This window comes from Talpa europaea (genome assembly GCF_964194135.1).
Source record: "Talpa europaea genome assembly, chromosome: 7".
Taxonomy (NCBI): Eukaryota; Metazoa; Chordata; class Mammalia; order Eulipotyphla; family Talpidae; genus Talpa; species Talpa europaea.
Genome location: NC_140074.1, coordinates 126,709,126 through 126,736,636, shown reverse-complemented (window position 1 = coordinate 126,736,636; position 27,511 = coordinate 126,709,126). Strand labels below are relative to the sequence as shown.

The 27,511-nt window shown below is 50.4% G+C and overlaps 1 protein-coding gene across 2 annotated transcripts in view; it reads left to right on the top strand.

Annotated features, from left to right (window-relative positions):
- Nucleotides 1-26,987, top strand: part of PRKCA (protein kinase C alpha) — a gene marked incomplete at both ends in the record, with an annotated part of 329,542 nt that extends 302,555 nt beyond the window's left edge. For both annotated transcript variants that reach the window (XM_084238933.1, XM_084238932.1), the window contains 4 exons: nucleotides 8,860-8,940; nucleotides 15,347-15,454; nucleotides 16,243-16,383; nucleotides 26,823-26,987. In XM_084238933.1, coding sequence (XP_084095059.1) covers nucleotides 8,860-8,940; nucleotides 15,347-15,454; nucleotides 16,243-16,383; nucleotides 26,823-26,987 — 495 coding nt within the window. The remainder of the gene's footprint in view (nucleotides 1-8,859; nucleotides 8,941-15,346; nucleotides 15,455-16,242; nucleotides 16,384-26,822) is intronic.
- Between the last annotated feature and the right edge of the window lie 524 nt (nucleotides 26,988-27,511).

The window sequence follows — 27,511 nt, the reverse complement described above, 5'->3', positions numbered from 1 at the left end:
AGACTAAGCAAACAGTTGCTGAAATAATGAATGGAAGGTCCAGTGTTGACTGAGAATTTCCAGGTGCCCATCATTATTCCAGAGTGTTTATGCATATTATTAATAGGCTCTAAGTACCAAAGTCCTTCCTTTGTCCTCCTGTGAACTGGTTTAATTTCTTGGCCCCTGCCTCTAGAGCTGGGGCCAGTTCTTATTTCTGATGTCAAGGAGTGTGGCGTTACCTATAGTCAACTCACCTGCAATAAGCCTCTTTTTGGCAAGAGTCGCCTTGAGTGGGCCAGTTCCCACCAGAGCTGTCTAAGGGACCCCCACTGGGTGAGCATTTTCTGGGTAGAAAAATGATCCAAAATGTGGGTGCCAAGGTAAAATGGCCAGAATTCAAACCCCAGCTTTGCTGCTTACAAGCTTTGTGTAGCTACTTAACCTCTCTGTACCTCATCTCCTCACCTTTAAAGTGGGACGCCCCCCACCTCCTAAGGCTCTGGGGAGCGCCCACTGAACTAACAGATACAAAGCCTGGCAACACAGTGGCGGATGTGAAGGGACCTTGGTTATTTATAGGTATTGTCACATCGCCAGTGGCATCTACGACCTTACCAGCCGGCCTCCAAGCTCTCCAGCAAAGCTCCTGAAGCCCTCTCTTCCTTGGGGGGCCTTCAAATGTGTAACCCTGGTAGAGCCCACAAGGGCAGGTGGCATCTTTCCAGCCGCTGAGGACTCTGGCTTCATAAGAGAGGAGGCAGCGCCCCTGGCCCCTTTCATTCCCTGGTCCATTGCCCAGGCCGGGAGAAAGCTCATTCATATCTCACTTTTACAAGACAGGCCGCCATTTGTAACATCCTGACATTCCCCCAAGCAATTGGCTCGTAGAAGTATAATGATGATGATCACAGCGACAAATCACAGTAAAACTGAATGACAGTGACCCTGTCGGGGGTCTGTCTCGAAAGCCAGAGTTCAGCCTCCCATATGCAGCAGAAAAAGCGCCAACCCCAGGCCTTCTTGCCAAGCCTGCCTCTCCTTTTGTGAGCTTCTCCGCTCTTGGAAACCAGATTGCTATCACAGCCCCTAGCCTGGGGCTTCGGCGTGCCAGGCAGCCCGGGGCTTGGCTGCGAGCCTTCGTGGGCCCACAAGTGCCAGGGACACCTGCTTCTGTCTCCCTTGGAGACAGATGCAAGGGGACCTCGCCATCCTGTAGCCTCTGAGCCCGGTCCTGAGCCCAGAGCTGGCCCCCTAGGCTAACAAAAGCCAGGGAGCCACAGTGGCTGGTGGGAGCTGGGGAAACTCAGCAGCTATAGATCAACACTACCGCCTAGCAATAAAGTGCAAACCAAAACTGCATTTAGCAGAAAGTTAGAGAAAGTAATGTGACATTATTTCAATATATTTTGTTTAATTAGTGACATTATTTCAATATATTTTATTTAACCAAGTCTGACATCTGATGTGTATCTCCCACTTAGAGTACATCCATTTCCTCTGGCCACACCTCAGATGCTCAGTAGCCACATGTGACTGATGGCCACTGGACTGGACAGTGCGTGTCTACACAGCTCGTAGGGACGTTGAAACCAGCATCCTGAACCAACGAATCTAAATGTTTGTCCTGTGCGGGCATCCCGAACACTGTTTCTCTTGCAGAAGGTTTTGGGGGATTGGAGGTATTATTGGTAGCAAACAATCACTGAGGGGACAGTCTGCTTCATTTTCAAGCTGATTTTGCAGTGGTGAAGTCGCACCTTCTACCTTGTATCTCCTCCCATTTTATTGAGTGCACATGCCACAGGTGACAGATCGTGACCTTCTCCAGGCAGAAAGTCTCCCACTGAATTCTAGCCCCACCCCACTGTTATATTTGAAAGCCTGCAGTAATGAGAGAGACGTTGTAATCTTGGCCCAGTGGCTGAGCTGGCAGACTCCAGGGACTGACCAGTGCCCTTGCCAAAAAAAAAAAGAGGGCCTTCCATGGTGGCACAAGGGTTAAATCTCGTGCTATCAAGCTATTGCCAGCCACTGTGGCATGAATTCAATCCCCGGCCAAGGAGCAGACCCACATGGCACAGCAGACCTCTCCTGTCTCACCTGCTGCTCCCCTCAGCAGTGTATTTCAGTAGATCCTCCTGTTCTGTCTCTGGTTAATCCTCTCTCACACACACACACACACACACACACACACACACACACTCACACATACACCCGCACCTCTGGCCTACACCCCAGTTCTTGTATGCATAAATAAATAAAATAAACCTTAAAAAAATAATAAGCCATTGGCATTCTACTCTAGTCAGCCTTGGAAGAAGGAGAGGGTGTTATTAGCAGGAGGCGTAGAGTTGAATGTTGTAGAAACAGAAAAGGAAGACCAAGTTGGACCACAGTTGTATAGAGTCCAAAAAATAAAATAAAAATCTCAGGTATCATGGCTTTTAGGATTTGTGACTCACTCTGATCAGAGGAAGGTTCCCACACTCTTCGCTTCTGACAGCTTTCCAAAGTGAGTGGCATTTCCTCCACCCAAGAAGAGGCTTCTGGTTGTGCTGGTGGTAGACTGTGGCATGGGAAATAAAGTGTGACTTCCCCACTTCAGCCTCCTCTGACACCTCACCTGAATTCACACAGCAGCGTGATGCGTCAGCTCTGCTTGTGTTCCAGACAAACTAAACACTGACTAGCCGAAAGAGATTTCAGGGACTGCCTGTTATACAGTTATCAGAACAAATTTTATTCAAGTGCTTTTGAAATATAGTTCCCACAACTAAAATGATGGTTTCAGATCTCTTTAAACTCGACCTCAAAACCCTCAAGTAATATTTTATTAGTTCCAATATAAAAGATTGCATGGAGGATGCATAAATCCTATTATTTAAAATAAGTATGCCAATATTCAAAGCGCCACTTATGAATTGATGGCTTTGGGCAGCCTCAAACTTCTTGTGCCTCAGTTTTCTCACCTATAAAATAGGAATAGCAATAATTTTTCCTGCCTGGGTTCAATATAATGTATGTAAAGCTTCTGCTTTGTAGAGGGGCTCGACTTCCACTCCCCCAAAGAGGATTTCCATTGTCCTACGAGTGGTGGAGACAGGCTCTTCTTGAAAGTGATTTGCTTATGTGAAATGTAAGTTTATTTATTAGTCAGAGTGACTCCAGGGGCCACAGTGACCTCTGAGATGGCAGTGACCTAAAACAAGAACTTACTGCTCACTCAGTCTGGCGCAGGGCTAATCCCCCTGGAACAGGGGTCTGTGGCATCATGGTGCCTGCAGGCAAGGGAGCGTTTAATTGTCTCAAGCCAGAAGTGAAACATCACTTCCTCTCGGCCCATGGCCAGGAGTGGTCATGTGATCCACGAGCGAGGGAAGACAGGCAATGTCAGGGAGCGCATGGACGGATGAAAACTCTGTGAAGCTGGTGGTTTGCTCTTTGGCTCTACTTTATTCTCGGGTACGGTGGTGTTGCCACCTGTTTCTTCAGACTCTTTCACCCTCTCACTGAGGCATCTCAGCCAGGCTTACCCTGAACCCATGAGCAGGGGTTTTCGACCATTCGAATTGAAATGGAATCATCTACCTCACTGCAGTGGCAATAAGCAATGGTAGATGAATTCTTTGCTTAAATAATAATAAACTGCCTAAGGCACTAAGCATGTACCAAGTGGAGAACGGAAAAACAAAGTTTATACTGTGACTCATCTCAAGGAAATGGATTTATTTTTGTTGTTTTGAGGTGGAAATGCAGTGCTTAATCAGCTCAAGATGTCTTAGACTCAAGGACAGAATAAGGGACAACACAGTTCATTTGAAGTAGACTCCTAGATAGATTGATCTTCATTTTCCCATGTTTGATATTTTACTTTGGCTTGATTTGTTAGAGAAGTATCTTAATAATCACTGAGTAAAAAATAGGTTAGTTTTTTCTAGGGGATTCTTTCTTAGTATTCTTTCTACCCAGGAACTTCTTGAGATCAATGTTGCGTATTGCATCGCTTCTGCTTCTCTGAAAGGGTTTGCTTGGGGGAATTCACATTTCCCATGGAGGGTTTTTCTTTGATTTTTATCATTTAGATGCAGCTCTGCAGAGACCCCATTGATGGGATGAACACGCATGAGACAATTGTTTAAGGAAACCTGTTGCATGTTCTTAGAATCTATCATTTCAGAGAATGGCCCCAAGTTGAGCCATCGGGTCCTCTGATACTTTTAAGAAGAAATTCTTCAGTTCAAGTCTTTTTTTTTTTTTTTAAATGTTATTTTCTAGTTTGACTAACTGCAGATTTCCCACTAAGATTAAGGAAAGGGACCTAACGTCTGGTCAAAACTCTAATAGTTCTTAATGCTTGAGTAAGACCCTACAGTTTGCATGCGGAAGTCCCCTTCCATTCATTCGTTTCATTATCCCCCTGATCTTTCTGGATAAGCAGGGGTTCCCTTGGGTAGAATACTTGTATTTTGGGAACACTTTATATTTCCACAAAGGTTTACACATTTCTAGTTGGCGAGGCTACTGCCATTTAGATGCAGGAAATAGAGAATATTCCTGAAGAAACAGATGGAAAGACAAGAAAGAAACAGATCCAAATACATGTAAGTTCATTGACTCATTCATCTGCCCATTCACATATCCATTGGTTTATTTACTATTTGTAAGGGCAGAACTGGGCACAGTGCAGGTTTTCTATGATCCAGCAGACTGGGTAAAGGAGGAGTCAGAGTCCTCGGTGGTTTTGCAGGTTTTTATTGGGATTACCAGGTACACGGCAGGTAGAGGCGCTGGGGGGCCGGTAGGCTGGTAGGCCTCCCAGCCCCCAGCAGGTGTTCACTCCGGGCTCTCTGGCCTTCTCTCGGCTTCTGCTTCTTTTGCTTCTCTCTCTGCTGCTTTCTTGGCTCCTCTTTTGGCTTCTGCTAGTGTCCTCATGACGCCGCCCTTAAAAGCCCAGTCTTAGCCCAGGTGAATCCTATCTACATCTGCCCACACCCTACTCCAGGTGCCCGCCATCAGGCATGCATTCAGGACTGCAAGGATCCATCATCAATCCTGATGGCAGGAAGGCAGAAAAGCCTGACATTTTTCCTTACCCTACACTATTCATTAAACAAATGGCTAGTAGGCAACGTCTCCCATATGAGGTAAAATGATGTACTGATTAAAAGTAGAATGTGGCATCAGAAAGTCTCCATTGAGGGCCTCCCTGGTGGCACAAGGGGTTAAGGTGCAACCTATGAAGCTATCTGCAGCCACTGCAGCATGAGTTCAATCCCCCACCAGGGGGCTGGCCCACATGGCACAGCAGACTTTCCTGTCTCGCCCACTGCTCCCCTCAGCAATATATTTCAGTCAATCTGTCTGTTCTGCTCCCCACTCTATCTCTGATGAATACTCTCACACCCCCACACTCTGGCCTGTACCCCAGTTCTTGTATGCATAAATAAATAAAAAAAATCTTTTAAAAAATTCTCCATTGAGATGCTTGTTCAGACTCTCATTAACTTTGTGTTTTCCACAATTTTTTATTCTAGGCAAGTAGAAAATTATATAGTCATCCTGTGATTATGTGGCATAGTCGTGGGCTGCCTTTTAACTTTGAAAAATGGTAATGATTGCTGTGGTTGCCTGTCTAGATCATCCCACAGCTGACTCCCAGCCCAGAGCAACAGTCTGCCTCACCCCACCTGCCTTGTATAAAGACCTGAGGGTAGTGCTAAAAGCAACGCTTTCTTTCTTTTTTAAAGATTTATTTATTTATTTATACAAGAACCAGGGTACAGGCCAGATTCACGGGAGGGTGAGAGGATTCACCAGAGACAGAGCAGGAAACAGAACAGGCAGACTCACGAAATACACTGCTGAGGGGAGCAGCGGGGGTGGCAGGAGAGGTCTGCGCGCCATGTGGGACCCTCGCCAGCCAGCTGGGATTGAACCAGTGCTGCAGAGGCTGGGGACAGCTTCACAGCATGGCGCTCAACCACCTGCACCACCAGGGGACGCCCAGCAATGCTTTCTTTCTGATTTAAGTTAGAGGTGGATGTTTAAATGTCCATATCACCATCAAAGGCTCAAGTGAGGCAGAAGCCAGTCCTGGAATCCAGGCTCAACATATCCCCTTCAGGGACCTGTATCTCAGACTCGCACCCATCAGTGACTATCTTCTAATGAGACTTTCATCAGTTCCACCTGGACTCTCTCGAACAGCCGTAAACAACTGATTTAGAACAGGAATCCTCAATACAAATTCTCCCTTGCCCCTTACTAACTCAGCAAACCTGGAGACTGAGGGAAACTATCTTTCTTAGCCTCAATTTTATCATCTGTGAAAGAGGAGTAATTGCATTATCTACCTCGCTGGAAAAAATCAGAGAAAAGCATCTAGCAGGGTAGACTCATTAGAGGAACTATTTGATTATACAGTTGGTAAGTGGTATTAAAGAGAGGCCCCAACCCTGTGGAAAATGAAAACAAAGCAAATATCTTCATCTCTATGGTTAAGAAAGGCTTCCTTGGTGGCGCAGGGGTTGAAGACACGGTGCTATCAAGCTATCGCCAGCCACTGCAGCACAAGTTCAATCCCTGGCCAGGGAGCACCCACATGGCGCAGCAGACCTCTCCTGTCTCGCCTGCTGCTCCCCTCAGCACTATAGTTAGTGGATCCACCTGTTCTGCTCCCCACTCTGTCCTGGTGAGCCCCCTCCCATCCCACACCTCTGGCCTACACCCCAATTCTTGTATGCATAAATAAATAAATCTTTTTTTAAAAAAAAAAAAAAGGCTTCCCCAGCAAGGGTGGTTCTGCGGGTATAGTGCCTCGGAAAATGGAAGCGGTCAGGGCTGTAAGAAATATGTAAGAAAATGTCATTTTTTTTATTCTAGTTTTTCTCTCATAGTTGTGGTTCATAGAATTTTTTTAAAAGATTATTTTTTGGAAAGAATGAATGATAGAAAAGATGATGAAACTGCTATTAGGTGGAGGTATAAATCAGTCCTGTCTTTTTGAAGGGGAATTTCCCATTCTATCAAAGGTTATAAAAATAAGCAACTCCTTTGATCCACTAATTTCCAAAATGACGTGCATCATTTCCAGGTTATAGAGACTCATTTCGGTGGGATATTTTGGTGTTCTCTGTGTGTGCTTTCTCCAGGTTTTCAGAAAAGAACAAATGTACCTTTAAAAGGGAATAAAGACTTCCTTGTAGGTTCCATTGGTTATCATTTTCTTGTCAAGGAAATAAGCTGAGCTGCCAAACCCAAGTGTACCCCCTCATTGCCACCCACGCATGGGTAAGCCATGGGAGCATGGATTTCTCATCCAGGGGAAGTAGTAATACCTTGGAGAAATGGAGATAGGCAGACATGCAGTAAGTTTGCTCATGTCCCGGGACACTTAATTAAACAGAGTGAATCATTAAAAAAAATATTCTAGAACATTTCAAAGTCAAATTTATATGCACAATGGCAGCATGGTCGTGCTGGGTGCCTGTTAATAAGTCCTGAGCTCTGTGCCGATGGATGATCCATGGGTCTGGGAATTGCCTGCACTGGGAATGCAGCCTCCCTGGGAGGGAGCAGAGCTGCTGTTATATTTTTGGTTTGTTTTTGTTTTAAAGATTTAGTTATTTAAGCATGTAAGAACTGGGGTGTAGGCCAGAGGTGCAGGGGGTGAGAGGATTCACCAGAGACAGAGTGGGGAGCAGAATAGGTGGATTGACTGAAATACTCTGCTGAGGGGAGCAGCAGGTGAGACAGGAGAGGTCAGCTTCCTGACCAGGGATCAAACTCACGCTGCAGTGGCTGGAGATAGCTTGAAAAGTGCTGAGACTTTAACCCCTGCACCACCAGGGAGGCCCTGTAGAGCAGGTGTTTTGATAAGCACATCACACTTAGAAATTCAAATTGGACAACCTCCCTCCCTCCTACTGGGAAAGGTTATAGGATTATTCTAGTGCTTCTGAGAGCCACAACCATACAAGGAGTAGGGGAAAAGGGCCCCTGTGTGCCCATGTCCCAAGTTTGACAACTGTTTATGTTTTGCCAACTCATTTTATCTATTCCTCCCCTTCCCTGCTTTACCTTAGTATTTAAAACAAATCTAAGAGATCCTGTCATTTCACCCATCAATACTTCCTCTCTCTCCCATAAACACTCTCATCTCTAATTGAAAAGGTCACTTTTAACTTCTCACCCTTTTATCTGCCCTAACAATATTAACAATACTCTCTTAGTATCATTGAATGTCAAGACCTCTGTTCATTTTCCTGATTCCCTTTTGACACTTACTTTGAATTAAGTTTCAGGCAAGGTCCAAATTTGCGCTCGGTTATTATATTTTATGTCTCTTTTTCAAGACATTTTAAAGCCTCATTGTGCAAAAGATACCATAGAACTATATGCAGCCCAAGAAAACTAGAATTTTTGCTCTAGCTGTTCCTCCTCCATCTTTCTCCATGATCACCATCATCATCATCATCCCTATAGCTTCTAGCAAAACTCTCTTACACAGTTGAATCATCTCATGATCAGACCTTCACTCTGAAAATCTTCTGACTTTCTCAAAAATTAAATATGTGTCAGTGCCCAAATCTCTTTCACCAGTGAAGATCACTAAGCCTTCAGCTAGTTGTGACATCATCCTCAAGTAGATTCAGAAGAGAAGCTCCAAAGTAGATTTGGGACAACCAGTCATGGGGTGAGAGTTCTCGGTGTGTCTGGTCTGGAGGGTGTTTGTCCCTGAGTGTAGAAATCAAAGAGATACTGCAACACCTCATTGCATGACCTGAGTGTGTCATGCCTACACGCTGACTTAGGTGTTGGAACCCAGGCTCTTTGGTTGACCTCTAAATGTAGATGACATTTTTTTTTTTCATGCAGATAATTGCATATCAGCCATATGGAAAATCTGTGGACTGGTGGGCCTATGGCGTCCTGCTCTATGAAATGCTGGCTGGACAGGTAACATTTCACTGTCTCAACTGGTCTGTTGCTTGCAGCGTGAGCACTTCAGCTCCGGGCCGCGGCCACAGGGTCTGGCAGAGTGGCGTAGCCAATGCGTTCTGACTTCCCTGGCCCAAGTAGAAGAGGGAGAGCTTCCCCCTCTCATGGGGATTGTATCCACGTTTCACAAAAGTCAAACCAAAAGCTCCAACTTGGAGTGTAGACTATGTGACTTGCATTTACACACAAAAGCCCACTACACCTTGATGACAATAATGGTCTGTAAGTTTTTGGTATTCAGCGCTGGGACTGGGTTTGTCCAGAACCCATATCTGAAATTGGCATCATTATTAAAGAAAGAAACAGCTGAACTTGAAGACGTGTCCTTAGAGCTTCTCCCCATCTCTGCCCATCTCACAGTTGCCAGTTCACTGTAAATTTCACCAACACCCAGCAAGGCTGACTCCCAGTCAGAAAGGGAAATTAGATATCTCTTAGGTGCTTCTGCCTGAGATAGCACTTCTAATATAATGACCTTGATATCTGTATCATTGGGGTATAAGTCAATAGCTTAACAGCCCCCTAATCTCAGTGACTTAACACAGCAAAGACTTATTTCATGTTCTTTCATGGTTCTGCATGGGGAGGGGAGCACCCATCCCTCTAGCCATTCAGCACCCAGGCTTCTTCCATCCGTTGGTTGACTCCACCATCTTTTAGGGTCTGGGGTTCTTCCACTGAGTCCTTGTTATTCAACCAGCCACTGAAGAGAAAGCAGGACAGTAGCCAGGGTTGTATTGGGGGCCAGGCCTACAGATGGCACCCCTCCTATCTCATTTCACCAGCCACATGATCCGTCCCACTGAGGCACACAAGACTGGGGAGTACAGTGTGATCTCGGCGAGGGAGCAGGCTTCACGAGCCCCTCCCAAAAAGTGATTCTGCAATGGGCAGTTTCTGCAGCCCCCAGCACTCAAACACAGCAGATCCTCAAATAACCTCACTTCCTTTGACATTTATGACGTCAATGAGGAAAAAAATTCCCAGCCAACTTTGAACAAAATGATGTTACTCAAGGACCTGATTTCATTACACCTCATTTTGCTTAAAGTCACAGTTTCTAAGAACATATTCATGACTCAAGTGAGGACTCGGTGCCAAGGAGTTTGCGCTTCCATAGCCAGAAGCCTTACTGAGAAAGAAGTGCCCACGTCAAACAGCATAGCAGCACCCAAAGATGTCTCTGTTCTGGAGAAAATGTCACCTTTTATGACATTATAGCCATTGACTCATGCACATATTTACTGATTACTTACTCCAAATATGGTGATAACATGAACCAGGTAAAAGAAAAACCTTCCCTTCTTGACATTCACAGTCAGAGAGAGAGAGAGTAAACAAAGTAAAGAAGAAAAATATAGAACAGCTTGTGATAACCGAAGAGAAAAGAAACAAAGATAAGGTGTTGAGGGAATTGGAATTTCAGCTAGGGTGACCAGGGAAGACCTCCTGTAGCAGATAGAGTTAAGACCAGAAAGAAGAAAAAGAGTATCCATGTGGATATCTGGGGAAAAGTGCCTGCCAGGCAGAGGGAACAGCAAGTGCAAAGGCCCTGGGGTGAGTATGTGCAGCCATGTTTATAAAAGGATTAGGAAGCCACTGATATGACTCAAGCAGTCACTGATATGACTCAAGCAGAGTGGGCTAGAGAAGGAGGAGGAATCTGAGGTCAGAGAGAAAAGGGGCAGCCTGTGTGGGCATGGAGGGCATTGTAAAACCATTGATTTTCATTCTGAGGTGGGAGGACATATGCAAGTTTTCCTTTATGCCTTTTTCATGGTGTCTCACATCTTTTAATTACTAAAGTAGTCTTTAAGATGCCCACAAACTTAAGGTACTAGCCTGCATTTGGTCAGTACTTCTCAATAATGTTAAGACTTGATTGGTATTTAAAAAGTGGCTTGTTTATTATTTATTTAGGTTTTTCTCCCCAGTAAAAAAGGCTCTTCTTAGGCCCAATACCTCAGTTTGTCAACACAAGAAAACAGATTATACAGAACCACTGTCACTGAGACAACAGCTGGCAAAACACAAGTTGCTGGCTCCTTCAGTTAATTTCCCCTCTTTAGAATTTGGACAATAAAATTTGACTGAACTGGCGGCCCCCTGGGAGTGCTCAGGAAGGCACAAAAAGCTAAGCACCCCTCCTTGATCCCACTTGAATGTTCTGACTCTGGAGTAGAGAAAACAAGCCCTGCTTTCATTAAGAGCCGCATTTGCATACGCCAGGAACAAAATGGGCTGGGTGGAAATAGTCCATCTGTTTCCAAAGGCTCTTTACAAGAGGAAAATGAGCTGAGGACTTGGACGGAAGCGCCCCGGCCTGCAGCAGAGTGGTCACCCTCTCCCAGCCTGTCCTGCCCACCTTCCTTCTCCAGGCCCTCCTGGGACTTCATTCCCTAGGGAGAGCTCAGGAAATGCAGCACCCCTGCAGGGCAGTCCCCTTTGGGGTGCATTCGGAGGTCCTGCCTCACTAGCAGATGGAACCAGGCTGACTTCCAGGTCTGAGCTGAGGGTTTTCCTTATTCCGGCCCCTTCTCCCCACCCCCAGTGGTTCCAAAACATTCTGGCACATTTTCGTTATTTCCCATCCTGCTACTCAAAGTCAGCCTGCCCATGGGGTCTATCCTTTGTCATTTTCAGACTCTCTATTGAAAGTGGGGGCACTTTTCAAAAAATGACCCCTGAAGGACGTCCTCCTCGGCACAGGGGATGCCCGGATGATGGCCACCCTCCAGGCCATCCCTGTGCCCGGCGCCAACACGAGATGTTCACCCCACCCCGCTGACTCCCCCAGTCTGGCATAACCATATCCCAGCCCACAAAGGATAATCAACTCTCTTGACATGTCAGCCTCAGCCCTCGAAGCTGCGGGACCCTCCAGGAGAGAGGGGCTGTTACTGAAAAGTAGGATTGATTATAAAGTTGTTGATGGGTCGTGGTCTAGAGTTGTCCCCTTTAATCACAGAGGACTGAAGATGAGCAGCAAAACTAGTTCGTTGCAATGCTCTCCTCATTTGCTTTATTTACTGTCAGTAACCGAGGGGACAGTGACGTACAAACAGCCTGAGTCTTTCTCCAGTGCCTGGGTGGCTTGATGAATATGGTGGATTTCAGGCATAAATTGTGCTCACCCAACGCCCTAATGAGCATGTCGGGGTGCCATGTTCACAGGTGTTTATCACAAAGGGCCCCGCCCTGCTCTCTGTGTCCTTTCTGCCAGGGTGCTTTGCTGAATCCATGATGGGTGCCTTATCCCAGCACTTTCGCCTCAGTGGCCCTTGGGTGCTCCTCCTGCTCACACCCGGCCATGCTGATCTGCTCATAAACCTGGCATGATCCCACAGCCACTCGCTAGGAAGGGATTTGGGGATCATTTTGGAAAGCGTGGCCCATCACTCCTCCCTTGTCTGTTTAAAATTCACAATTACATATTGTTACCACGGGACCCTCTTAACGCTTGGGCACCCCCAATTCAGAGAATTTCTACAAGAAGCCGAGACTTTTGTTAACCGGTTTCTTAGCTTGAAACAGAGTCCAGATTTATGGAAATGGTAAAATAATCCTAGTGCTGGGGAAATTGGGGGGAAAGGTGCCGTGGTCTTGTACTGAGGACCTGTGGCAACATGTACTGCTCCCCCCACCCCCCACCATTGTCCCGGGCTCGGTAACTGGCATTCTGGAGAGGAAAATGAATCTAATAATAACTTTTTACCATGGTCTCGCCTTCAACTCCAAGGCCTGGAGAAAGCAATTACCTATAAGAATGTTCCCGGGGTGACCTGCAGACACTTAACAAGAGCCATCAAAACGCTCACATCCTTTGCAGCCTAATCCCACACCTGGGAAATTATTCCTAGGAAGTAATTCAGAGGAAAAAAACGATATGCACAGAAGTGTTTATAGTTATTAGTTATTGGAGCACAGCTCTGGAAGAGGCTGTAAAGTGCCTGCGGACACACGAGCCCACCTGGGCGATCTGGCACCGCAGGGGCAGAGGTGTGACCGGGAACGCCAGGGGCTACAGGGAAAACATGTCTGCCGCAGTCAGTGAAAAGCAAGGAGCTCCAATTTATGCATCGTAATTTGAAAATAAAAAAGTCTCCTAGGCTTTCAACTTGGATTGTCCTTGACTCAGCCTGGGAGCATTCCAGCTGCTGGCACCTGCTGGCACCTGCGTGACCTAGAGAGTTTGGTGAGTCCACCTGGTGCCTTTGTCTCTCCTTGGCCACGTTCAGCCATTTTCCAGGGCGTGCGACTGGGCTCCAAGGCCAAGACCATCGGCTTGGTGCTGCATGGCTACCATCTTGGAAACTCTTTAATAAGGAACCCAGGCTTTCTTTTGGTGCTGAGACGCGAAAATTATGTACCTCCTCCTGACACCGAAGGCCCCAAAGGACCTCGTGGTGAGGTGTCGAGCAGTTATCCGGAAGCAGAACCTGTGACATGCGGAGTATGTACTCAAAGCAAATTCACAGTGAATGGCGCCCCCTGGAGTTGTTCCCCCAGCAGAAACCACATTGTGCTGGTTTTAGTTCTAGATTCTCCACACGCAGAACACAGCCACAGACGTGGATCACTTATTAGGGAAGAGGGGCTGCTTTGCTAATGTCATGTAACAGGTGTTCAGAAGGAAGAGGATGCAGAATACTGGGCAGAGAAGATGTAGAAGATGGACTGGTGCTCTTGGCTAGGTGCAGCTGCCCCCAGTCCCTACCCTGAGCAGCCAGAAGTGACGCATCCACTGCTGGCACAGGTGACAGTCTGCAGCCTACACAACCTGTGAGGCTCTGCCCCCGACTGACTTGCCTTGCTGGCACCCTGGGTGCCATGTTGCCCCTGCCCGCAGAGACTCTCTCAGGGTGCAGGCTGGCCCTTCTCAGCTGAGTCATTCACAGCAGACTCATTTTAGTTCTCCTCCCCCACTCGCCATGTTCAACCAAGTTAAACAGTCTTTACACCAGATACTTACACCTGAAAAAGAGGCCCATTTATATAGGTTTCTGGAATCCCCAAAAATATTGGCACCAGACCCCTCAGCCCAGGGAAGGCTGGTCCTTCTGCCCCCAAAGTTGGGTTCTTTATAACCTCAGTGTCTTTCCCTCCAGCTCTGTGGCTCCAAGGTGCTGACTCCACACCCCTCACATTCAGGGGTGGGCTGGGGGTGGGGGGACTGAGGTTGTGGTACGATGTGTGAGGTGATATGTGGGAGGGGTGGCTATGGGGAAGCTCAGCTGTGTTCAACGGCTCCCACCCCGTGGCTGGATAGTGGGGACAGCCCACCCGCATGCTTGCCATAGGTACGTGCCAACGCCCTACCTGAGCCCTAACCGTGTCAGCCACAGTGACTGTGTATCCTCTTTTCCATGGGAAAGAAAATGCAACAAGACTGAGCGCAGGCAGGGGGACTTTCCCTCTGAGGCTGCCCCCTGACTAAACTTCAGGTTAACGCTCCACGGGGAACCTTAAGAAATGTCCCATAAGCCACCTAACCTGTGTACTGTCCTTCCAGAGTGACAAGTAGCTTGACAGACTTCTCAGGATTAAAGACATCCCAGAGGAGGAAGCTTGAGGGCACCCTCAGCTCTCCATTCCCCCTGAGGGTTCTAGCACCCCCTGCAAAGACAGGCCCACCTCCTTAACACTAGCAGCCTCACTGGCTGCAAGACCAGGTGCTTTACAAACTCCCCAGGGCTCAGAAAACTGTTACAAATCAGAAAACTGTTTTAGAAGGTGAATTACTCGCCTATGGACACCTACCTGAGGTAGTCGAGCTAGAATTCTGGTCCAGATGTGGCTGACCTTGAAGCCATGACCTCCCACCGTAACAACCTCTGGTGGAAGCTAAGCTCCCATCACTGCCCAGTGCAGGGCAGAGACCCAGTAGGTCAGAGGCCAGGGTGTGAATTCCCAGGCCAGGAGAGGTCCCCCTTGCCTGTATTCTGACATCCCCCCCACCCCGTGTTCAGAATCCAGAAGCCTTAGCCTTCCCCACCTGCCCCCACCTTCCAAACACAAAGCCATCCGAACCCAACTTGGTCATAATTAGACTTATAACACATAATTACAAGATTAATGGATTAATTATAATTTATTTGCAAATCATTAAAAGCATTACTCAAAACATTTTCCCTAAAGATGGTTTTGGGTTGCCCAGGGCAAGATAATTAAAGGGACAGAAGAAAAAGTGAAACACACACAACCGCCAACCTAATTAGAGAGAATCAAATCACCCCACGCGTCTGCTGAGCCGACTCAGCCCGCGGCGGCACAGCCGGGAAGGCCGCATCTCCGCTCTGCTGTGCTGGGACTCCAGGCGCCCTTGCTCCGCCTAACGCTTTCCTCTTTCTCACTCCCGCAACAGCCTCCATTTGACGGCGAAGACGAAGACGAACTCTTCCAGTCCATCATGGAGCACAACGTTTCCTACCCTAAATCCTTGTCCAAGGAGGCCGTTTCCATCTGCAAAGGAGTAAGTAGACTTGATTCCACTCAGGATCGTGGACCAAAGGGTTGGCAGGGGATCCCTTCCCTGCACTTCTCAGAGAGATGATGGAACATGCCAGATCAGAGACCGCGTGTCCACCAGGTGTGAGAACAACCGGTGGGCTTCCTTGACGTGTTGAATTTTGCAGCCCAGGAGTCCGATGAATACTGTTGTTGCGCAGGTTATAAGCAGGCAACTGAGCTCCTGACAGCGGCAGGAGGCTGGCCTGTGGGGCCTGCTGTATACATGTGGAAACAGCAGCTGAGGACACCTGTCTCTACTCTCCTGGGGTTCGGCCGTGGGGCACAATCCTTCCCCATTTCCTTATAGTGGCCATCCCCCCTGGGAGGCCTCTATTGGTCTCTGTTGTGTTTGTGAGTTGACCTCACTCTGCAGCCACGGGGCTGCCTGTGGAACATCCAGACACACTGCCCAGCGGCAGGGAGGCAGGTGGGGCCAGGCAGGGGAGAGTCTACCCTGCAGCCCGCTCTATTTCTCTTCTTTTTTGGGAGGGGAGAAGGGACAGGTAGTTCCTTTTGTTTCTCTTTTCTCAGCTCGAAAAATTGATAAATAAAATCGTGACCTTTTTAAGTCACACGACGTGCTCACTGTCTGTTGCAGAAGGAGCCCGCCACGGGCGCCTTAGCACATCCGCCACCACCGGATGGTTTCTTCTTTTTGTGAGGACACGTCCAGGCTTCCCTTTGCTGGTGGCGGTGCTCACGCCCGTGGCTCCAGGCTGCATGCTAGAACCTTCCCCTCCTCCTTTCCAGCTGATGACCAAGCACCCGGGCAAGCGGCTGGGCTGCGGGCCCGAGGGCGAGCGGGACGTCAGGGAGCATGCCTTTTTCCGGAGGATCGACTGGGAGAAGCTGGAGAACAGGGAGATCCAGCCGCCCTTCAAGCCCAAAGTGGTGAGTCTGGGGCACAAGCTGTCTCCTGAGCCCGTTTCCCCAGATCCCTGAGGTCCCACCCACCCTTTTTTTTGAAGAGGCCAGAGACCTGGGGCCACTGCAGGGGTAACAGAGCTGCCAGGTGACTGAGCTCAGGGCTCCTGCTGGCTTGGAAAGCAAGGCCAGGCCAGGCTGCTGGGGGTCTGTGCCGGTTGTGCCCCGCACTGGAAGCGCGGAGAACCCCTCAAAGTGATTTGATTGCCAGGATGGGTCTGCTCTGGGGACTGACGCCGCCACAGGCTGTTACACCAGCAGAGTACCTGGCCAACTGCTCGCCTGTCTCTGCCTCCCCAGGCTTACCCTGCACTCACACACACCCTGCAGCCTGACCAGCCCAGACACCTGTTTAGACACGGGCCCTGGGGCAGCTCTCCTGGCCTGCTGCGCCTGCTGCTAGGAGAGTGCCAGCCCCCATTTCTGGCACGGTCACCTTTCATGAGGCTCTTCCCATGTGATTCCCATTTATTTACCAAACTCTATATGCCAGGCCCTGTTCTCCAGTGGTTTACGAAGTAGTTGGTAAAGCACGTTGAGGTGGGTGTATTTGCAGTTGAGTAATCTGAGGCACAGACAGAGAGGCTGAGTGACTTGCCCAAGGGCACACAGCTGGCTGGGAGCAGGGGATCTGTGACCTCCTCACCGTCGCTCTATCTCCATGACCGCCGCACTGGTTCTCTGGATGCTGGTTGCAGCCAGTTACGTGTCCAGATGTTCCTCTCTCTGGAGATAAGCTGAGCATCCTTAGAGGGCAGTGTACTCACTCTCAGCACCTGCCCTCTGCAGCGCCGCCCCGGGAGTCTGCTTCTCCCAAGGCCCACGTCTGAGGGCTCATCCTGTGGCTGGTATTGGGGAGTCACCTCAGAACCCCTGCTCCCAAGACCACAGGGAAAGCAGCTTCACTCCAGTCATCTCCACTGTGTTGGTTCCGCCCAACTCTGTCTCCTCTGACAGGTGCCCTGTGAGAGGCAGGGAGACTATCCCAGGGTCTTTATTCTTAGAGCAGCCCCCCCTCATCAAATATGCTGATGTGTCCCCTAAGGATAAAACTGCTGTTGTTGCACCTACTGATTTTATTTTTCCAAGATATTTTTAGCACCCATTGAAGAAAAACTAAAATTAATCAGGTCACTTGACTTCCTCCTGAATCATCACCTCAAATTGGGGCCCTTCTGCATGTGCCCCCGCTGCCGGCCCCCAGCACTTCTCTGCAGCCAGACTTGCGGTGCCCACGAGCCCTGCCCTGCAATCTGCAAAGCCTGGTTTTACGGGGTGGAAACAGTGATAAATGGCCTTAGTGGAGAATTCTTCTGGGATTTTCTTTTTTCCCTTTCATATTTATTCAGCCTCTTTAAAATCTGGAAAGAACACAATAGTCTCTCATGTTCGGCTTAGCTTCTTCGCAGAAACAGCGTAGAGACACGCGGGGCGTTGCATTAAGGGCTGAGCCGGGGGCACTCGCTTGTCAGTCCCAGCGCAGAGAGACATGAGACCACATCTTCTCCTACTCATCCTCTCCTTATTTTCAGGAGAAATTGTGCATTGGCACATTCTCCCTCTCTCGGTGGACACCGCGGCCCTCAGTTCAGGTGCGGGGAGACACAGGGTCACCTGGCTGCAGGTTATTTGCTGTGGGCCACGGGTGACGGGAATCGCTGGAAGCTAAGCCCCATGAGGCGCTTCCTGCTGACTCCTGCGGTGCTGCCGTTTGGTTGGTTTTTAACTGACTGCTGATGAAAATCAAAGAAAGAACACGTCACCTCTGGCTGTGAGGAAACGGCCCGGAACTCTCAGAGGACCAGGCCGGAAGGTTCTGTGGGAAAAGCCGCCTGTGAGCGCTCTGGTCAGGGGGACAGAGAGGCCTCCTCTGCTGCAGCTTGATGCAGGGAGCAGCAGAGAGTCAGGGGCAAAGAGATGGAGTAGAAAGTTCCGTCCCAGGACACCCAGTTTCCTGTTCCTCCGCTGTGGCCACATTCCACGCAGGCACACAGGCACACTCACCGCGCCCCAGCAGCCTCCCCGAACATGGCTCTGTGCTCATGGAGCCACGCAGGATGGACAGACTGAACCCCAGGAACAGTCCACGCAGCCCAACACTGACGAGCCATGGCCAACCTTACACTGAGGGGCAGCCATGGCCAACCTTTCCTGGAGGCTGCAGGGTTTCCCTGGCACGGAGAGCCAACGTCCATAAAACAACTCCTCCATGTGGCCACCTAGCTTTACTGCCAAAGAGTGTAGTTCCCTGATCCCACACTAATTAAAAAGCCGAAAGGCGTGCACACATTAAATTCATGGCAGACAAAAGTCTCTGCAGACATTGGGTCATGTCACAGAGACCGGCCGAGGCCATCGACGAGAAGCTGGCGCGGGTTCCGACTCCTGGTGTCCAGGAGCCCGTGTCTGAGGCCTCTCTCCACTGAGCGGTGTTTCCCACCCGGCTCACTCAGCTTGTCCACGTTGGTCAGGCTTGCTCAGTGCTGCCTCAGCGAGTGCTGAGATACATCAGGTGGGGGACAGCTGCCCCTGGTTCCCATGAAATCAAGACCCCAGATGTCCACTGCTGCTGGCGGGCACTTCCAGGGGTCAAGCTTGTGCTTTAAGCTCAGGAGTCTTGTCTGTGTTTTATTTTTAACTTTTTGGTTGAATCGCCAACAAAAGATTATTCTGGACTCACTGGCTCCCTGAAGAGTAGAAGAAGTATCTGTCACCAGACAGCCACGGAGCTCTTCCGCAGGACCCGGGGTCCCTGGGGTGTCCTATCTTTTTCATTTTTCTGCCAACCAGAGCAACATCACCAGAATAGACCAAAACGCAGCAGCAGACTGCTCACACGCCCTTGACCCTCAGGCCACTCCACATTTGGCCTCTCCACGCGTGACCTCCCAGCTCACTGCACTGCTGGGCTGGGGTGTGCGGCAGGGCCATGGCCTGCGTCCTCTCTGAGGTCACACAGAAAGGAGCAAGAGAGTGGCCGGCATGGGGAATGAGGGCCATGGCCAGCTCCCTTGGGGAGGTGAGTCTGGGAGCTCAGAGGCCCACCTGCTCACATGCCAGGTGCAGAAGGGGAAGCAGGGAGACAAGGCTCTGAGCTGCAAGGGCCCCCGAGGGGAGAGAGCCCATTCCAGCAGGAACTGTGTCTCCAGAAGGCCACTGTGGGCAGTTGTGAAGAAAGACAAATTTCTAGAAGACAGGACAACACTTGAAGTAGAGCCTTTGGTGTGCTGATTTGTGTAAAACAAAACCACTGGCACCTGGTCATGCTCTCCTGGAGGGGAGGCCCCGAGGCAGCTCTTCTTTATGGGAAAAATGCAAAGCTTTTCAGTGACTCGTCAAGGAGCGCCTCCACCACCCCCTAGACACAGGACCATCAGCCTCATATCCTGAGCCACAAACTGAGCCATCACAAAGGGGCTGACTAAAGTTCAGGAGAACCCTTTTAAGAAGCTTTTTTATGTTCTGTAATGATATCACCCCTGAAAATGCTAATGATCAGTGAGAAATGAGAGGGCTCAGGCTGCATCTCGTGGCATCGGTAAACGAGGTGGTGCTGGCAGCCAGCCCGCTTGGCTGAGCGTCCCGAGCACTTGCCAAAGGAGAAAGTCCTTTCCTCTGCTTTACTGGAAAAAGGCCAGCGTGTTGGGCCAGCCAGCGGGCCCTCAGAGGCACGCATTTGGGCCTGAGATTCTGATCCGGTGTCTCTTCAAATTTTGTAGTCTTTTATCCTGATTTATTTTCCATCTGAATAAAATGCCAGGCACAGCCTTCCGTTTCTCCTGCCGGCGATAAATACAGTTTATACAAATATCAGAAAGGCAGTTAGCTGATTTTTCTTTTGAGTCCTGTCCACTAGCACCCAGAGCCAAAGAGTAGGCAGGCCCAAAACACTCGCCCTTCTTTCTTAGAAGGTCTCTGGAGAGAAATGGATGTAGAAAGTTAACCCCTCAGATCTATCTCAGAGCCAACAGATGAGCAGAGAGCGCCGTGGGCAGAGGCCTGCCTTTCTGGAGACATCGCGATATATTTTATCCAAAGGGAGGGATGGAAACACTTCATCAGGTCATCATGCACCTCACGGCTAGAGCCCAAAAGATCAAGCGCCAAGAACCCCCCACACAGCCTGCCCTGGTCACCTTGAAGTCCTTGATTTCATGGGGCCACTGGTGTGGTGAGAGAGTTTGATGATGGTTAAATCACCAGAGTTCGTGTATTGTTCCTTTTCCCCCAACTTATCTCGCAAGAATTTCTGATTTTAGAAATTGCATTGCAGCTCAGAAGAGTTGCAAAATCAGTATAAAGAATGGCTGCCTGCCCTCTGCCCAGACCCCTGGGGGTGACATCTTGCCACCTCTTTATCCTGCTCGCCGCCTCCCTCTCTCTGGGTGCGCGTGGACAGTCACACATACACGTGTTGTTTTTCTCCTGGGCCATTGGAGAATAAGCTGCAGACGTTCGCCTCTTCGCACCTGAATAATTCCGTGTGTATTTCCTCCAGCGAAGGACTTCTCAGGCTACTCTGTTCTTTCAAGGGTTGCTCTGAAAATTGATTTCTACGAAGCAGCAGCAGGCAAGAGAAGGAGGGGCCTGGCGTGCGACTAATCGGTTCTCTCGGGGAGCAGGCTAGTTCGTTTTCTCGGCCTTTCGGTGGAACCGGCAACCATGATGCTAATTAAAATTGAGATGCTCGAGGCTCAGAAGCTTCACCGATGACACACGCGCACTAACCAGCCTTTGGAGACCGGAATCTGCCGCGTCGCGGTGTGTTCAGGTTTGAATTAAGCCTTTACACCAGCGAAGACAGCATCTCGGTTCATTAGCAGCAAGCAGCCCCCCAGGCTTGGGCAGCCATCCCCCACAATGTGCGTTTGCTTGAAAGAGAAAGGGGAAGAAGCGAGACACTTAAAATAATAATCAATACAAATAAGTAGCTCTGCCGCGAGACTCGGGGAGCCCCAGTGGTGACGGGTGTGTGAGTTGACAAATCCTGTTGTTCGTAATGACCCACGAAGATGGGACAGGAGCCTTTGTCCTCTAGAGCTGGTCATTAGTATAAAGACCAAGAGGGCAGCCCAGGATAGTCTGGAACCTGTGCAAGAGTCCACTTGGCGAGTGTGTAGCTTACGGCCTTCCAGCAAACCCAGAGAAACCCAGCTCCCCCAGACCAGAGTCCACCCTTCCTGGCATGTGCTTTAAGGCCTCAGGGGACAGGTGCGCTATTGGCTCTGTCCAGGAAGCCAGAGTCTGTCTCCTGTCTCTCAGGAGGGCAGTGCGGGAGGCCCCATCCGAAAGCATTAAAAAGCATTTACCTCTGCAGGGTAAAAGAAGAGCCATCAAACAGCACACAGTTGTAGAAGGATACAAAATGAAAAGGTGGCGCTTCCTCCTCCCCAGCGACGGGTCCCACTCTTCACTCTCTTTTCTGGAATCTTCCAGAAGGTCGTGCACCTGTGTCGTGGATACAGCAGCGAGGTTGTGCAGTGCCAGCCTCGGCACCTTGCTCTTCCACACAGCGATGTGTCTCGGCAGTGTGTCCAAGGCAGGTCTTAAATCCCCAGGGAAGGCGCTGACCGTTTTCCAAATATGCTCCTCTGCCCACTCTCATTCTCCAAACTTCTTGTACCAGACTGCACCGGCTCAGTGGCCATCCTGGCCTTCGGTGGGCTCATCTCCGTGACACATCAAGAAAGCTAGCCTCACTTTCTAAGCCATTGCGTGAGCTTCTGCCACGTTGGTCCCCATGGAAGACACTCCCTGAGCATGCTGACTGTCATAGGAAGGACAGACCCACCACAGGCTGGTTCCAGAGAGTGGACCTGACCCCCAGGAGGCCCAGCAGAGTGCACCTGCCCCTTTCTGCTGCTGGTTATTTAACTAAATGAAGGCAGCGTACAGCTGTGAGCTGGGGGCATACCTGCTGCCTCTGGTAGTTGTCAGCCATCTCCGCTGTCCTCTGTTTCCTTTCTGCTTGGCTGTACCCCACACCTTTGCTCCTGGACTGCCCCATGCTCTTCCTGCATTTTGGGTTTCCATTTGGTCTTATTTTGCAATGGCAGTGCCTTCGAGTGATTCACACCCTAACTCCCATACCAGCCACCGTGGGGTTACATGCCTTGTGTCAGGGACACCAAGGGAGAGGACAGGAGTGAGACCTGTCCCAAGTCAGATTCACAGGCTCCCGTCTGCCACACAGGGCTCTGGATGGCGGGGCAGCGCCACCTGAAACTCCACTTGGACTCACATCTCTTCTGGCTTTGTCACACCTCTGCCGTGGCTGACGTCGCTTGCGTTCATTGTAGGAGTTGATGATTTACCAAGTGGGCAGGATGTCGGCCTAACAGAGGAGTCACCCCTGCACCAGGAGCGAAGGGAGGGAGATGATCCCTAATGTCCACTCATCCCTCACCTGCTATCATCTTTCTTCCCCATCCCAGGTGCTTCTTACCCTGTCGTGCCTTACGTCTGTCTCACTCCCGATCACTTAGAAAGGTCACATACCACTGCTTCCTTCCATCCTCACGACAACCTTGGCAGGTGGATATACAACTCTGTCACCCTTACAAAGAGATGCAGTGAATGACCCAAAGCTACACCCTGGGCTTTTGACCTCTGGTGTGGCCCTTCACCCCACTGTACTCCCCATTTCCCCCCGGGGGCGTTTGTACATAATAGTCATCATCTAATTGGGGAGTACCGGTGCGCCCATCTGGGCCGCGACACTGCCCAGCATGTTGGGGCTGCCTCTTGCTACTGCCTTTCCTCCATCTTTGTCCCAGATGGCAAAGCTGCAGTTGGTTAAAGGTGCCATCTTTGGAAGTGAAGATGTTGCACCCTCAGACAAGGGATTTTGTTCACAAGTAACAAATGTTGCTTTCCACGGCTGCATGTTGTCACATGACCCTGAGGCTGGGACAACCCGAACCTGCCTGTTGTCGCAGACTCTGGAGGCCTCCCTCCCTGGTGGCTGTGGTAATAACCTTCCCACTCCACCCTTGAGGAATATTGTGAGGATGTTTTTAGTCAGGACAGCTTCAATTTTCACTCTTACCATCCCTCATTCACTTAATCGCTCATTCATACATTCACAGGTAGGAATAGGTGTCACCAGAGCCCCTCACACTTCGGGCCTCTACCTGGTCTTCACAGATCCAAGATGGCAACCGAGCCGAGGCCCAGTGCCCATCAATCTGATGGTTGTGAGGAAGATTGGCTCACAGGTGGCAGGAAGGCTATTTTCCATCTTAAAAATCCAGTAGCTCATGGAAGTTATTCTCTGACTTCCCCAAGGATCCCCGGAGCTCTGATTTTCATTATCCTTTTCAGTAGGTGAGGGTGTGGTGGTAACAGACTAGTTACAGGTCTCCACACAAATGTCTTGAAAAGCAAGTTGTTCAAGATCTTCTCTAATTTGGCTTTTGAAGATTATTTCTGGGCCTAATGGAGGGCCTGTTTTGAAAGCACTGAGAGGTCTTCCATGGTAGAATATGAGCACTGGATCTCATAGTACTGAGTTTGTGGTAGACCTACCTTTCACCCCTTGGCGGGAGGGGATGGGGGGGCAACTTTCTAGTATCATCTACCTCAGAATAACAAGTCCTTCAGAGCCTTGGCTCTCCTCTGATACTCAGATTTAGCCTCCAGCTTTTCCAGAACTTTCTTCCCTGTGACAAGCTGAAAGATGCCTTCATATGTACAGTCTTATTCTTGCTAGCCCCAGGCCTAGCCCCAGGCCTAGCCCCAGGCCTCTCCACCCCAGTGAACAGGTTTATGGAAAACTTTCATTTTCTAAATTGTGGTTCCTCGCTCTTAAGATCAAGGGAAATTCCAAAGAGATTTAGAGTGAGAAAGAAGAGGGCCAGGGGTTTCAGTTCCTATTTTATCTTTCTTTGGCAGTTAAGCCTTGGCTTCTAGAACTTTCCCATTGGAAGATGCTTTGTGAATATCATAAAGATGCTGCTCAAAGGAAAATCAGACCTGGGTGTTCTCTTCACAGAACAGATGGACCAAGCTCAAGCGAGATGGATCAATCTCCAGCCAGTGAGAGACATTTTAGCTTGGCCTGCCTGCCTCTTCTTAGAGACTTCCCCTTCTTGTATTTTTTACCCTCTTGCTCATCTTGGCATGGTTAAGGAATAATAAAAGGAATGCAAATGATCTCTTTAACAGAGCACATGGCCCAGCTTCAGGGAGCACCTACAGAGATTCGCTTGAAATCTTCCAGGCAGTGGGTGTTGCCTAATCAGGTTCCGGAAGGACGTTGTCCTCAGAGCCAGCTCCACCGAGGCGCTAACCCTTGCTCACAACTTTTCCCCCCACCACAGGCTCCTGCAGCTTCTCCAGCCTCTGCCCTCAAGTATGGTTCTTGCCTTTTTTCTCACTTGGCCTCCATCTCTACCCTCACGCTGACCTTGGGATCCGCCCGACCTTGCCTTGCCATCCTGGCGCATCCCAGCGACAGCACCGCCCACGGTTCTTGGTCGTGACAGGTTGGAGCAGCATCCTTGGCCGCTGTGCACCAGCCGCTATAGCCCCTCCTGCCCGAGTCACGACAACCCGAGTGAATCCCCACGTTGCCAAGCGTCAGGGGAGGTGGGGCAGGGGAGAGGAGACACCAAACCACCCCAGGTGGGAATGCCAGCACCCCCTGAGGAGGGCTGGTTCTTTGGCTGCTGCGATCATCACGGCCGCGTCAGAAAGCAGTGGTCTGTGGAGGCTGGTTCTGTTGGCAGGGGCAGGGAAGTGGGGGGGTGTCACTGCTGGCCTGTGGCAGGGCCCTGACTGATTTTTGGGAGGAAGCATTGTGCCCCTCTTTCTTCCCTGAAGTGCCTTTGGAATGGTTTGGGGTGGCCTGTGCCTGTGGGAGGTGCCCAGACTCTGCCTCTGCTGCCCTCTGCCCATCATGCTGGGTGCCTTTCTCAGGAGACGTCGGGCACTGCCTGCCCTCCTGCAGGAGGGCCCCCCGTGAGGGGGACCAAGAGTCAGGGTGGCCTCCACTGCATGACAGGAAGGGCCCCAACAATCCCCACCTCCCCAACACTCACGTCCTGCACATGCCCACCCACCCGGTATTAGTCTGAGCACCCCTCCAGTTAGAGCAGGTGGTCACTTCAGGGAAAGGAAAACTGTTCTGAAGACCTTAATTTGAATTTTTGATATGCTCGCCAGCACGACACGTACTTAGGTTCATCTTGTTGCTTGGCGGGGAGGAAAAGTTTAATGGACTAGATTCTCTTGGACACCTGCTAGAAGCTAGGGAAGAGACAAGAAAGTGCAGCTGGGAGGACTCGGTGGCATCAGGGAAATCACAGCTGGTCCGTTCCTAGCTCTGTGCGCAGCAGGACATTTAACCTCGTAGCAGCCGGGGAGGGGGTGACAGTGGGTCTGCCCAGTTCACAGCTGGGGAAGTGGAAGGACAGTGTATCGAGAGCTGTTGGGGATCAGGGATGCCTGGGTAGTCTGGAAACTTGCGCTCCGCTCAGCTCACACTGCCGTGGTGCCAGCAGGTGGAAGTGCTGTGGTCTGGATCACCAGCGCCGCTCGAAACACTCCTGTCTCAGAGTCACCCCAGGATGCGCCACCGCCCTTCTGGGTGGCTGGAAAAGTGAGGGAGATACCCCTCACCCCCATTTGGGATCGGGCTCCCAAGCAGTGCTGCTTAAGCTGTTGTGTTTCTCAGTGTCCCCAACAGGGCAGCCCCATCATCCTTGAGCCCCCGGGGTGACCCTGGAGGAGGGGAAACCCAAGACAGACTGCAGAAGCCGCCCCACCTCGCAGCCTGAGAGTGCCCTGCGAGTGGGATCCGTGCCCTGCTGTCTGCCTGCTGGCAGATACATCCAGGGTGCGCGAATGTCCCAACGGTGCCGCCACGCCTCCGCCGATACTGCCCCAACATGAACATAGCCGCGATTTTTTGCGAATCCCCTTCGGGAGAATAACAGTGCACTGTCTTTCCATATGGCTGCAAAGACCCTGATAGGGAGCAGTAATGTCAGCCTCTGCGCCCAGGGGTCACTGCCTGCATTCCCTCCGTCGTCCTGGCTGCTCAGCCGGAGCCATGAGTGGGAGCCCACGTGTGCAACCTCCGTGCCCACACCCCACACCCCACTCGCGCTGGGAGGTGAGGCGAGCCGGAGAGGCTGTCTCCTCGTTGCTGCCTCGTGGCCGACGGAGCCTTTCTTCTTAAGAGACTCAGTACAGAGTCTTTGAAAAGTCCCACCTGTGACTCCACTGTTGTCGGCTGTGCCTGGCCTTTGAACACAGTAGGTCTGCGAGTCCTCCAGGATTCCTCCAGCCTGGCCATGCCCCCCACCCCACCCCGCCGCCTCCGCCATGGCGCCCCCGGGAGAGCTGCTCCTGGGCTCCCTGATATTTGCTGACCTTTCCTTCTTTTTCTTTTTTCTCCACAGTGTGGCAAAGGAGCAGAAAACTTCGACAAGTTCTTCACACGAGGGCAGCCCGTCCTCACCCCGCCGGATCAGCTGGTCATCGCTAACATAGACCAGTCTGATTTTGAAGGGTTCTCGTACGTCAACCCCCAGTTCGTGCACCCCATCTTACAGAGCGCAGTATGAAACTCACCCAGGAGAACCAACGCCTCCCCTGCCCCCAGCGCCCCCAGCAGTGGGAAATGATCCTTAACCCTAAAATTTTAAGGCCGCGGCCTAGTTTCTTGTTCCAGATGGAGGCCTGAAAATTGTAGGGTTATTAGTTCAAACGTAAGCAACGTCCAGGGTCCCTCTCTTACAACCAAGACATGATCTCAGTGGAAGATAATGTGATGTCCAGTGTCCCGTTTCGTTATGTAAGGGTCACCTCTGGCAGAAGGTAGAGTTACTACCTAGAAAGCAGACAGACCCTTGCCCTGTTTTTGGTACGACTTGGTATGTTTTCCTTGCCCTCTGTCTGTCGATTTTCTCCATCTGGATCCCCCAGCCACAGATGTCAAAGTGAATCTGCCCCCTGCCCGGTGGGCTGGAAGCATCTCCACACGACAGGTCTTTGGGAAGAGAGAATGGTGAGCCCAGAGAATGAGCAGGGTGGGGTTGAGGGTGAGGGAGGCTCGGGGATACCCACTGCTTCTGTTCTCGGCTCGATG